General features: G+C 44.0%; 1 protein-coding gene across 1 annotated transcript; it reads left to right on the top strand.

Moving 5' to 3' along the window:
• The first annotated feature begins 5,673 nt into the window (after nucleotides 1–5,673).
• On the top strand, nucleotides 5,674–6,924 carry LOC121786705. Its single transcript, XM_042185332.1, has one exon. The coding sequence runs from the start codon at nucleotides 5,674–5,676 to the stop codon at nucleotides 6,922–6,924; it is 1,251 nt and encodes a 416-aa protein (XP_042041266.1).
• Nucleotides 6,925–13,833: the final 6,909 nt, after the last annotated feature.

A 13,833-nucleotide genomic window follows, 5' to 3' on the forward strand; every position in this document is an offset into this window, starting at 1 on the left:
GTGGCAAAATCTGGACCACTCATTTAATAAAAATGAGTAGCTGATGTTGCATCTCATTTCTCAATTAGCCTAAAAAATCTCAATTGATCATGGACCTATATATATATATATAAAAGCCTAATGAAATTCGAGATTTGGCTTCAGATGATTACTAAATATGACCACATATGGAAATATTAGGCTATTGGAACTCAATAAGTAAAGATTAATATGGCCACATATGGAATATTTGACTTATGACATGATCGACTTCATTGCTTATTAGAGAAACTGAACACAAATAAAAATAAATATATATCTCAAATTGTATTTGGTTCAACTCAAACTATACATATGTATATAAAAAATAAATAATAAAAAAAGAACTATGCATATGTAAAATCTTCGATTTATAATTCTATAATATGTATATGTGTTACTCTAACCAATAACATTACATATTTTTCAGAAAATTTTGATAATATACAGATTTCAAAGTTTTATGGAGTATTAGAATTTAGATCTGACTGTAAAAGTGACAAAAGTTCTAATTTCATGAAATTATATGATATAAAATCAATCTAAATTCAAAGTAAATAATAGTGATAAATTCATTTTTCTATGCTAATTGCTGATGAAGCGGCACGGAAGACCTTGTCTGCCGCTGCGCTCGCGCCGCTGGCACGGCGCTGCTCGATGCATCGAGCACGTCTGTGCCAGCGAGCAGGTGACGTGTCGTGCTGTGATTGGGCAATGGCATAACCGTTGCCTTTGATTTATTATTATTTTTTGTATAAAAAAATCAGTTTTTAATTAAAAAACCGATTAAAAATAAAAAAAAAATATTTTTCCACTTCCCAAAATAAATATATCTGTTTTTTACCGTTTTCTATCCACTTTTTATTTTTTTTATTTTTTACCCCAAAAATACACATTTTCATCTATAAATACCCCCACTTTCACACCAAAAAATTCACACCACACTACACAATTCTCATCTACATTCTCTCATTTCCATTCCCATCTACATTCTCTCATCTCCATTCTCAATCTTTCTTCCACACATACAACATAACAATGTCCGGCCAAGGCGATCACCCTCCGGGCTCCCACGGTTGGAACCCCGATTGGTTCGGTTCACAACCGTTTCCTAGTCCGGAAAAGGAATATTCGGCCCCTCCTCAAACCCAAAGTTCGGGCATTCCAGGTGGCTACCAGCCATACCCAATCGACGACCAAGATGCCCCAGAAGGGCGATACGGGTGGACACCCGAGCCTAGAGCGAGGTCGACCGCCCCCTCCCAAACTCCGACTCCTCCTACTCGCGGTGTCCGCACACCGTACTCGCCGGCGGAGAAGGAGCAATTGTTCAAGGCGTATTTGTCAATCTCCGAAGATCCGGAGGTTGGCACGAACCAATCCGACGATCACTTTTGGTGGTGCATCTATCGCCGGTATAATGAAAACCGGTCGGAGGGAACAATCGAGCGCAACGAGAGTATGGTTCTCAACGCCATCTACCGAGCCAATGAAGAAATTAGCAAGTTCCAGGGGTATTACCTCCAGGAAGAGCGGTCGGCGGGGAGCGGCCTGAGCGAGGTCGACGTCATCTCTGCCGCGATGAACACATATCAATCCATGAACTACAAGGCATTCAAGTACCTCAACATTTGGCAGGAGACGCGGTCGCATCCGAAGTATAGGGGAGGCGTAACATCCTCCTCAAGCGGCTCCTCCAAACGGTCAAGGTCGGTATCCCTATCCGACGCCGGCTCCGAAGACGTGGTTAGCCAACTCGCCGGAGCTGACTTGGGTAGCCTCGACGCCGGCCCGAGCGGTTCCCAACGCCGACCGCAAGGAAGGAAGAAAGGCGGCGGCCAACCGCCGTCGCGCCGCGACTCCATCCGGCGATGCTCCCGAACCCGCTCCCGTTCCCATGCCCTATGCGCCACCTCCACCCCCCACCAACTCGTTGTGGGGGATTTTGGCCCAACTCAATATGGCTGATAGGTCAACTATGACCCCCTTGCAACTTCGATCGCACGAGTCCGTGATATTGGGCATCCAAAAACAATGGTGGGACCCTTGTGCTCGTCCTTGCGGAAGAGCACAGCTGTGGGTGTTGTGCTCTTGCCTAAGAGCAGGCAGAAATAGTGGCGCCGGGCCTACAACCTAGCTCGTTGGCAAGAGCACGATTGTGGGTGCTCTTAGATTAATTAATGCTACTTAAATCCACGTATATACTACGATCAGCGTTACGACGATCGACGTTAATTTTTTTACCTCTATATATACTACTCATTGCACTACATTTTTTATTTTAATGAAATATATTTGGTTTTTTCAATGTTTTTTTCTCCAATTGATTTTTTTGTTGTTGTTTTAATATTTGATAAACATTTACAATTTAAATGAATTATATACAGATAGTGAGATATGCGGAGAGATAGACTATAAGATGGGCTGGGATAGGCTGTGAGAACTGAGGATGGGATGTGTGATAGGCTGATGATGTGGTAGAGAGAAATTGGGGATAGGTTGTGAGGGCGGAAGATGGGCTATGAGGAGGGTTGTTCTTATCGTGAATGCTCTACTTTTGTACTACTTTTGGTAATAGACCCTACATTCGACCAACTCATACTTACTTACTTTTTATTATAAAAATGAGATATTAGAGGTAAAGAGTATTTAACATATTATTTCAAAAATAGGCGGAAGGGAAATGAGTGTATGTATAAGGGCATCATTAAGCCCGGCCCGGTTTCAGGCCCCAAGTCCCCTCCACGTCATCATTCATCTACAGTTGCGGCCCAGGCCCCAACTGCTCTAACTCTGCAGGCCACAACCCGGGCCGCAACTAATAAATAACACTATTCATAATTTCGACCTATTTTACGTGTAAAAATTGAAAACGTTTTAACAATTATAACACGAGAAATTCATTTTTAATTCAAAAATAATAAATTATAGACTAAAAAACTAAAAATTATAACAATAAAAATGCAAAAAAATTCAAAAAAAATTAAAAATTAGAAAACAGTCGCCCCTCTTCTTCATCTTCCTCCCTCTTCTTCCTCTCCCCCTCCCTCTTCTTCCTCTTCCAAATGCAAAAGAAATAAGGAAATTGGGCTCCGTCGCCCCTCTCCCTCTCCCTCTTATTCCTCTTCCTCCCTCTTCTTCCTCTTCCAAATGCAAAAATTGCAGATACAGTCACGTCCCCATTCCCTCCATCGGGGGGCCGGGCCGGACCCCGTGACCGTCCCTAGGCCGCAACTGCGGCCCTGGGACCGGCCCAGGCAGCAACCTTCCTCCCTCCAGCGCGCAGGACGGGTCGGGACTTGCGATTTGCGGCCCTTCCCAATGCGTTAATGATGCTCTATGGGCATCCACTATAGGGGAGGCGCGTCGGCCGCCCCGCCGGCCTATAGTGCAGGCAGCGTCCGCCTCGAGGCGGACGCCATTTCTGGGGCGGAAGGCCCTCCGACGAGAAGAGTGCGAGGACGCGCCGAGCACGCCTCGCCGCGCCTATAGGCGTGCCGGCCGTCCCCCGGAATTTTTTTTTTCAAAAATTGTATTATAAATATCACTCCTCCACCACCCATTTTACACCTATTTCAAACTCTCTCCATTAATTCACTCTCTACGTTTTCACTCTCTAAAAATGCACGGTGGAGATGACGAATCACCGGCACTGATGAATCGGGATATAACAGGTATCCTTCCCAACCGTGGGGTTGGCGTCAAACTCCCCCTCTGTGGGGATCGAGTCCAACTCCTCCTCCATCTCAGCCGTGGAGGTCGAGTCCCACGCCCCAACCTTTTCAGAGGAATTTGAGCCGCTCGGCGTTTGGAGATTACCGTCCCAACCTGGACGCGCTTAACCATCCGCGACCGTAGACCCCTTTCCAATCCAGCCAATCTCCTTTCACCGATGCAGATCGAGACGCACTGTAGACGATGATGGGTCTGCTCAGTCCGGGCGTATCGGATACGCCGGCAGCACGCATGGATACGCCCGTTCCGACTAGAGTCAGCGTGTCCGGTGGGGCGGGTGTAAGCAGCGGCGGGGGCGGCGGAAGAGGCGGTAGCCGCGGTGGCAGCGGCGCCGACAGTGGCGGTGGCGGCTCGGGCAGCGGCGGTGGCAGCGAGGCAGCGGCGCCGGCAGCCGACGGTGGACGGACCACGCACAACACCAAAGCGGAGTCCATTGCTGTGGCGAGGGCGTGGGATGCCGTCACATCGGACCCCATAGTGGGCACCGATCAGACCGATGGGAGCTTTTGGAAGCGCGTCCTGTTGGCATACAACGAGTTCAAACCTCGAGGCGCCAAACCGCGTGACAGGGAACAGCTCCGCAAAAAGTGGTCTAGGATTCTGAGAGCCACCAAGAAGTTCGCGGGCATATACGAGAACAACCTGCTCAGCGCTGAGAGTGGCCGAAGCGAAGCCGACGTGAAGGCGGTGTCTATGACCCAATTCAACACGGAAGGCTGGCCGAAGTTCAACATGTGGGAGGAGTATCTCGTTCTCGAGCATTGTCTGAAATTCAAGGCCATCTGTGCGCAAGAGCGAGCAGGAGCTTCTGGGGCGAAGCGTACTAGACACAACATAGTCGGGGACTATAGCAGCGGCAGCGGCTCGCAATCAATCGACCTCAATGACGAGCAAACAGAAGAGCCCTCCGCTACACACTCTAGGCGTCCACGCCCTCCGGGCCAACAAGCCTCTATCCGAAGCGCTAGAGGGGCTGCAGTTGCCTCCCGCCTCTTGTCGGCCGCATCTGGATCGCGCATCTTACAGCCCGCCCCTATACCGCCATCCATGGCCACTGGTTCCCACGAGGTCTTGAGGGCGAACCTAGATGTGCAGTTGATGAAACAACTGCCGTTTCTACGAGACCGCAACCGACCCGATCACCAAGGGTATATACTACAAGCTCATGTGTCGGATTCAGAATCAGCTGGGATTGTATGAGGATGCGGCGGGGGGCAAGTGGCAGCGGGGGAGGCGGCGGAGAAGAGGAGGAGGAATCCGATTCCGCCACCGAGTAGACGGTGGCGGTGTTTTTATTTGTATTTTTATAAAATGTTCGTTGTATAATTTTTCCTGTTCCATAATATAACGAATATTTGGTCTCAATACTTTTTTTACATTTCAGTATTACCTCGGTTTCTAATTATTTACATTCTGATAATTTTAATTACAATTGCTTTAAAATAAACGAAAATGAAATAAAATGAAAAGTGGCTAAAAAAGTGGCGGGGCTATTGGAAGTATCCGGCTTATAGCTGCAGACACATTTTTTTGTGGGCGCAGACAAATAAATTGGGGTTGTGGACAAAAAAAAGTGACAGGGCTATTGGAAGTGTCCGGCTTATAGCTGCAGACACATTTTTTTTATGGGCGCAGACAAATAAATTGGGGTTGTGGACAAAAAAAGGTGACTGGGCTATTGGAAGTATCCGACCTATAGTGGACAGCCTAAGTATGTGGCACTAGGCTGTATTAACTCTTCCACTTTTACTACTGCTACTGTTACTGTCGCTGTTGTTACTGAAGGAGTATGAATCAGTCGGGCAACGCAAACAACCTCGAGCAGTAAAAAACTGCCCCTAAAAAAACTCATTAACAAACAAATAAAATGCACATTGAATGCTCCCATTTGCTGATTCCTCCTCCTGCTCAGTCACACCCATGACCCTAACTAGATCCCTCCTCCGCTCCTCCTTCTTCTTCTTCCGCCGCCGCCGTCCCCGCTCCAATGCCGGCCGCAGAACCTCCCCCTTCTTCCGGAGGAGATCCGCCGCCGCCGACAATCCCGAGCCGTCCTCTCCCAAAGTCACGTGCATCGGCCAAGTCAGAGTCAAGTCGCAGAAGAAGGTCAAGCAATGCCGCCGCCGTATCAACGGCGAATCCAGCTTCCGCAGCGCCTCCGAGCCCTCGTTCCACCACTGGGTCCATTTGCCCAGCTTTTCCGCTCTCCTGCGCGAGTTCTGCTGCTTGTTCAGCTGCAAGTGCGGCGGCTGTGAGACGTGGTGGTGCGGCGGCGGGAGGAGGAAGAAGAGGGAGATTATTGCTGTCAAGTGCGGCGGAGACGAGGAGGAGGAGGAGGAAGAGGTTATTTCGAATCCGAGAAAACATGTTTTTGATGACATTGAGGTTAACGGCGACAGAATTGAGGTGAAGGGGCGGAGCTTCGAGGATGAATTCGCCATTTCCGTACCTCCGAAAAATGCGCTTCTGCTGATGAGATGCAGATCCGATCCAGTCAAATTGGCCGCCATTGCAAACCGGATTAGCTCCGATGCAGCGAGGTATGAAAATGTAGCATTTCAATTCCATGACGAAGAAGAAGATGATGATGAAACCAGTAGCTCCGATGAAGTGTTCGAAGCTCGAGTTCTGGAGCAAGTGCAGAAAGAAATGTTTGCCAATGAAGCAGAGAAATCATTCATGCCCAATAATGAAAGAATCGAGCCAGAAGAAGATGTTGAATCCAATATGTCCTCATTTGAAGCTCTTTTAGAAACAGAGAATGAACCAAAATCAGATCCAATCGCCGATCAAAAGCAGGAAATTAACCAAGAAAAGGGGGCATTGCCGGAATGCTTGCTGTTGATGATGCGCGAGCCGAAGCTCTCAATGGAGGTCTCGAAAGAGACGTGGGTTTGCGCCACCGACTTCATTCGGCTGCATCCGGAGCGGCCAAGGAGAGCCGCCGCCAAAGCCGATGCGGAGCCTCCACTGGTGAAGAAGAGGGTCTCCGTGGAGAAGTCGAAGCCCCGAGTTCCTGCGCCGCCAAAGAGGAACAACGACGCGCAGCCGGCGCGGTCGTCGTGCTCTCTGCCGCCCGACGGGAAGTGCGAGCCGCTCGTGCTGACTAGGTGCAAGTCGGAGCCGATGAGTTCGGCGGCGGCTAAGCTAATGCCCGAGGCCGGTTGCTGAAAGGAGAATCTTGAGATGGAGCCGATCAGAGTCGGCGCGTCGAGAGTCGGCTTCTGAGCTGAGACGTGGAAAAAATAATTTAATGGAGATTATTATTTGTTACAGTCTTGTGAATAGTATGTAGCGTTACCCCTTTCTATCTATAATTTGTAAATCATTTTTGTTGTTTTTCTTCGTGTTTTCAATGATACGGCCTTCGTTCTATCAGACTCTCCTCCGTAGCAATTAAAATGTTCATATTCTCTCTTAATTTATATGTTCATTTTCTATAATTGAAATTAAATTCAAATATTTAATTACTTTTTCTACTCTAATCTATCACAAACAAATATTTCACCTAAAATTCCGTGCCACTTAAGAATGTGGTCATTTTGAATGGAACGGAGAGAGTAGTTTATTATGGAAACTTCTTTTATAATTAGAGTGAACATAAAAAACAGTCATTGGACTATAAGTTTATTTCACTCATAATTACTGAACTTTAAAAATATCTCCAGACAACCCTTAATTAAGAGTATTTAAAAAATGGTCATTTTACCCCTTTTAGGTGAAAATACCCTTTTGAGGGGTCTGGGCATTTTAGATGAAAATACCCTTTTGAGGGGTCTGGGCATTTTAGATCATTTAATTATTTATGCTTGTATCACCTCATTATTTGATTTGTGCAAGTTGTTTCATTGATTGTTTTCTCTCTCTTGCCTCTCACCTTCTCTTTCTCTCATCTATCTATCTCTCTTCCCTTCTTCTTCCTCTTGGTCTCTCTGCAAATTCTCGACACAGACAAGGAATAAAATGGAATGTTGTACTTCAATTACGGGAGAAAGGGCAAGGTCTGAGGCTGCAATTATTTTTGGCGGTGTCATCTGAATTACGCAGATATTGTTTGACTGCTGAGTGGCTGTGAGAAGGAAGAAGAGGCAGCGGTGCGGCTGGACCAAGGGCGAGTGTAGCGGCGACAACAGTAGTGGCTGAAACAATGACGACGCTGCATCTACCGGACAGCAGCGGTGGCAACGAACCAGCAACTACAGGGGACGGCGGCGACTCGCACGCTAGCGAGCGGTCGGACGAGGAACTTCAGAGGTGAGAGAGAGATGATGGAGGTGCTGGTTGAGGCGTGAGCAATTCGCGATAGCGGCGGAGCCGACCAGGAAGAAGATATCGACGGCCTCGACTGTTCTGTGGTGAGACAACTCCAACGCGGGATGACGGCAGCAGTAGCTGGATTTCACGACGACAGCGAGACTCCCGGACAGCAGCGACGCTGAGCACTGCTCGATAGCGAGCAGCCTGGGATCAGAGAGAGGAAGGAATGCAAGTTGTGTCAATTTTGGAGGAGGGAGGAAAATGTCAATAAGGGAATGGCATTGAGGAATCGAAGGAGAGTTTGAAATTCTCAATTTGGTGTTGATTTCCACGGAGAAGAAACATAGGTTAATAGAGAAACAGAGAAAGACTAGACGACGGAAGGAGAAAGCTCATAGATTAATAATTGTGCAATATTTCTAAAAAAGAAAGCTCGTATTTGCATATTTATGTAAATATTATCTGTCCGCTTTTTAATATCATAAAATTATAAGGTCATAGACTCATAGTAGACTAATAAGTTGGAAGTAGAGGAAGCAAAGGAAGAAGAAGGGAAGTGAGATAGGAGAGAGAATTGGTTTACCTCATATTTAAAAGAGAATGTGAGAGGTAAGAGAGAGAAAACAATCAATGACACTACCTGCATAAAATCATTAATGAACGGACACACTCTAAAGAAATTTTTTTAAAATGATTGAATTGCCCAAACACCCGAAAGGGTATTTTCAGCTAAAAAACCTGTAATTCAGGAACTATTTTTGAAGTTCACTCTTATAATTAAATCATTTCATATAATAACTAACATTTTTTCACTCTTAATTTTGTTCTCTCTTATTTTTCTATCTCTATTTTATTCACTTTCCGATTATAATCTCTCTATTTTCTCTTGCTTATTTTTTTTATCTATCTACTTAACATACCAAATGTTCATTTCTTAAACTTTGTGCTGAAATGAAATGTCTCAACTATGAAAGAACGGAGTGAGTATTCTATTTACTTATACTCCTTCCACTTATACTCGCACCATTCCACTCTAAGTGAACAATTTTCATTTTTGCGATGTCTCACTCTAAATGACAAATTTCTAAAAATAAGAACTTTATCCTCCTCAGTTAAATCAGACAATAACACTATATAAAATTATGTGTCGAGTGAGACAAAGGGAGTATTAGAGTAAGATGAACTATAAAATAATTTTTGGAAAATGTACTTCACATTTTTTGAAGTCATAGAATTACATTAAATATAGCCACAAGACAAGTATTTGGATATGAAAAATGAGTACCACAATAGATTTAAATTTTTTAATTTTTTTATCTCTGAGCTTTAAAAATAGGAAAAGAGAATTTGATTTCCTCCGATTAGACACAATTTTTAGTTATTTAATGTGCAAACCACCTGTGACTTAGTAATAAGTCATTTGAGAATATCATAAATTTTAATATATAAATAATCTAGTAAGGAATAAAAGATAAAATATTTCATTATTAAATATGAATAATTTTTAAAGACATGCAAAAAAAAAAGAAATGAAGTCTATTTCTCTGAGATGGAGGGTGTATCGACTTTTCATCTCAACCTCGTGTTGTTTACCTCGTCATTTGTTTATAAAAAAATACGAAAGTAATTTGAAAAGGCTTGGCATCAAAATGTACGAGAGAGAAAGAAATACTAAAACATCTAAAAGGTATTACTACTGTAAAATTTATCTTTTCGATTAGCCATTAAATAGGAAAATGAACGACAATTAAATTGAGGGAAACAATTTTGTTAGGCCTTCTTCAACTATTTACACCGAACTCAAACTCATTTTTTCAGTTCTGTCAAATCAAACAATAATTTTACTCTAACCATTTACACCAAACTAAAACCCTAAAGAATATTACATTCACCTACTTTTTACTTTTTCAATCTTACCTACATATTTATTTAAATTACACATTAACTCCAAAACACTTTGTTAATAACTTTCTAAACATAATTAAATAATTTAATACAATATTTTATATTAATATATTTATATATATTAAATATATTACACATTTGATTAAAAAAATTTGTAGTATTCAATAACATAAATATTAGTATTTATTATACAAAAGAAATAATTAATACATAAAAAAACCACCCATCTTGTCACACCTCAACCCCTCTGACGTATACTCTTATAATAAATAAATCCCTTTTCATAAAAGCAATCAATACACAAGTCTAATTCATAGAACACCCATATTATACAAGTTCAAACCAACACTTATTCGATATATATTTCAAAATATCCTGTAGGGTGTCACAGAGACGTCGCCAGTGAGCTCGAGCAAAGGATGAAGCGGCGGAAGTGAAGAGGAAACACATTGAGTTTTGTGTTGGTGAGCTAAGTCAGTTTATTATATGAAGATGATGTAATGCCGTCAATATTTTTTAAGCTTTAAAAGTTGAGCATAGAGGTTTTTATGCTAAAAGGGAGATAGATAGATGTGATATTTTGGCTTCCATATTTGTGCTTTAAGTGTTTATTTATAAATTGTATATGTGATTGTTTGAAAAATTAGGTGAACCGAGTGCAAGCACAAGCGATAAGGGAAAATGGCTCCTCCATGGTTGAATAAGCAAGTAATAGCGTTTTTTTACGTGTACAAGTAGTGTACGCGTGTTCTAGAATTTAATTCCTTTAACTTCGATAAATATTACTACTTGTTTGTGTGATTCGTATGCTTATGCCATAGAACTTAAAAATAATTGTGTGGATTGTATACTTCAAGGTAAAGTGACAGAAAAGATGATATTGAAATTGTTGTTTGGTATTTCTTATGAAATGCAAAGTGATTTAAATAGTTATATGTGTTGAATAATGTGAAAGTTGATATGAAATAGTTGCGTTATGCCCCATTGCTTGAGTGAATCACATGGTATAGTTGGCATGCCATAGGACAGCAGTACTGCACACATGTTTGATCATTCGTCTTCTGGATAACCGAAGCGATGGTCTATATGATATGTTGATAGTTGACATGTACCCTATATGGGTAATATATGACAGTTTCCTTGCAATAGGCCATCTGAGAGATTACAATGTCCGATATGGACGTACATGATAGACGCCCCCATCGGGCTACTTATAGTGTCCGTGTACCCGTGTCCATCACTAAGCATAACTTGGGTGCTGAATGTGATTTTTGATTTAGAAATAATACTTTTGGTGGTTTGAATTCTTTAAATAGTTATGTTTCTTATAGTATAGTTATGTTGATGGTAGATAGTTATTATTGAAAGTATTACGTGATAAATATGATAGTGTGATTGTACATGATGAAGGTGTTGATTATTTGCAAGTGATATATGTGATCTTAAATGACTCAAACATTTATGAATGCTAATATTTGGTGATATTATTTTGAACTTGTATATTGATGCCAATATAAATTGAATATGTGTTGTACGACATTCCAGGTAATAAAGTGTTTTCTTGTGATAGTGATATAGACTGAAGTTTTAGAGATTTTATTCTGGAATGCGATTACACTACGAGCTTTTCGAAGCTCACCCCCCTTTCTTCTCCCTCTTGCAGAGTATAGAAGCGAGTGAACTCGCTAGTTGGCAGCAGCACGTGTCAAGTCACTACCCCCCCTTTTTGCTGGTAAAGTTGGAGTTTACACGTGGCATGCTTAGGTTATCTTTTGTTTGTAAATAAATGGGTTACAAATGTAAGGTTATAACCTTCTTTTGCTAATGGGGATGTAAATAATTATCGAAGCAAGTTATCAATATTTTGTTATGTATAGTAGTAAATAGTTATGTTATCAGGTTTAGTTACTTTTATGATAGTGTTTTTTTTTTCCTCAAACACCATCACGGCGGGGGGTTAAGGCGGACCCCCAACCTGTAAATATCAAAAATCACCAAAAGAACATACATCAGACGAGCCCAAAAGTGACTCGGTCCGCACGAGAGATACAAAACACAAGAGCTATCAAAGCTACTATGGTATCCCCACAGACCGGGTACTAACCATCTAACTAAAGAGAAAATAAACATATCAAAGCAATACATCAAAAAAACAAGGAGGATGGCCAAAAGCGGGCCAAATCCAAAGGAAATCAAAAAACCATAAATCAAAACCACGAAACAAGTGAAGTAGTCATCCATCTCGATATCTGAATCTGAAGTTTGGATAGCCCAACTGGTCCATCCTGACGAGCGACTTCAAATACCGAGGCGCTGAATCCGCATCAAAGAAGGTAATGGCAGGGGTCTGGACCCCCCTACCTGCCAGAAAGTCAACTGGCCGGTTGCCCTCTCGATAGATGTGAGAGAACATGAACTGTATCTGTGCGAGCAAAGTACGAATGTGAGCCATGTGATGTCTCACATCCGCTGCTCCTCCGCGTCCTGAAGTGAACACCGCGACCACTGCTGCCGCATCCATCTCGACCCAGACATGCGAGGAGAACTGCATAGCCAGTGGCAGCCCGTGAAGAAGAGCTAAAAGCTCCGCCTCGAAGGCCGACCCAGCTACGAGAGGCGTACAAAAGGCCCCCAAGAGAGAACCGTCTGAGCCACGAACCACTCCCCCACCGCCTGCCTGTCCCGTCGAGCTAGTAAAGGCCCCGTCGGTGTTCAGCTTCACCCAAGGATCGTCGGGTGGATGCCAAAGCACTTGCAGGGACCTCAGAACTCGCCGGCGAGGAGGAATCGAAGGCATGAAGTCAACAGCCGGAGAGCAACCACGCCAATGAGTGGGGACGAGCACGCCTGCCGCCACCAAGATCCGCAGGTGCCGAACAACCTGCCAAATAACATGCGAAGAACGAAAAGAAATGCCGCGATGCTTGCAGCTATTCCTCTCCGTCCAGATAAACCAGTAGACCAAACATGGAATGACGAAGCTGATGTGCAAGGCGGTGGCCCTGTGAGAGGACCTCCACCAAAAACCTAATCTATGTGCAATGTCAGTGCACGTGTGAATGTGTGTGCTGATGTAAGGGAACCAGCCATCAAAGTAATCCCAAACCGATCTCGCCAGAGGACTCGACACAAACAAATGCTGAAACGACTCGACTGAGAAAGAAGAGACACAACAGAGACACTTGGATGCAAGAGAGATACCCCGGGCCTGAACATAACACTCAACAGGGAGCCTCTGGAGGAGGAGGCACCAGATGAAGACAGAGATGGTAGGGGTCAGCCCAGCATTCCAAACCATGCGAAGTCCGAAATGTCTAGGGGACCGTGTCCGGATGAGCTCCCAGGCTGAGGCCGTCGAGAACTCGCCATCGCCAGTGAGGCTCCATCGCATCACATCCCGCCTGCCCACCTCAATCGGAACAGCCCTGATAAGATCCAAAACATGCAAAGGCACACCATACAAAGCCATATAATCATGCAGTTTTTCAACATGCCAAGTATGATCACGCCAAAACCAAGAGACCTCAGCAGCAGGAAGATCAGTCCCGGGCGGACAATAGGTCCTAAGGGGGAGATCCCCGACCCACACGTCATCCCAGAAACTAATCCGCCCTTCGCCTAGGGACCACCTAATGAGACCATGAACCTGACCCCTAATGTCCGTGAGACGATGCCAGATAGGACTATCATGCACAGAGTAAGGAGAAATGAAAGCGCGACCAGCATGGAAACAATACTTGCGCATGGTGAACTGCGCCCAAAGTGAATCCTGCGCGAGAAATCTCCACCAGAGCTTGATGCTGAAAGCTTTGACGACCTCGCGGAAACGACGGATGCCGAGGCCTCCCTCATCCAACGGCAGGCAAATCTTCTGTGAGAAAAAAAATAGGCAGGTTTTGTTTATCGATCGTACCGAAA

Source organism: Salvia splendens, chromosome 22 (assembly GCF_004379255.2).
Source record: "Salvia splendens isolate huo1 chromosome 22, SspV2, whole genome shotgun sequence".
NCBI classification, from domain to species: domain Eukaryota; kingdom Viridiplantae; phylum Streptophyta; class Magnoliopsida; order Lamiales; family Lamiaceae; genus Salvia; species Salvia splendens.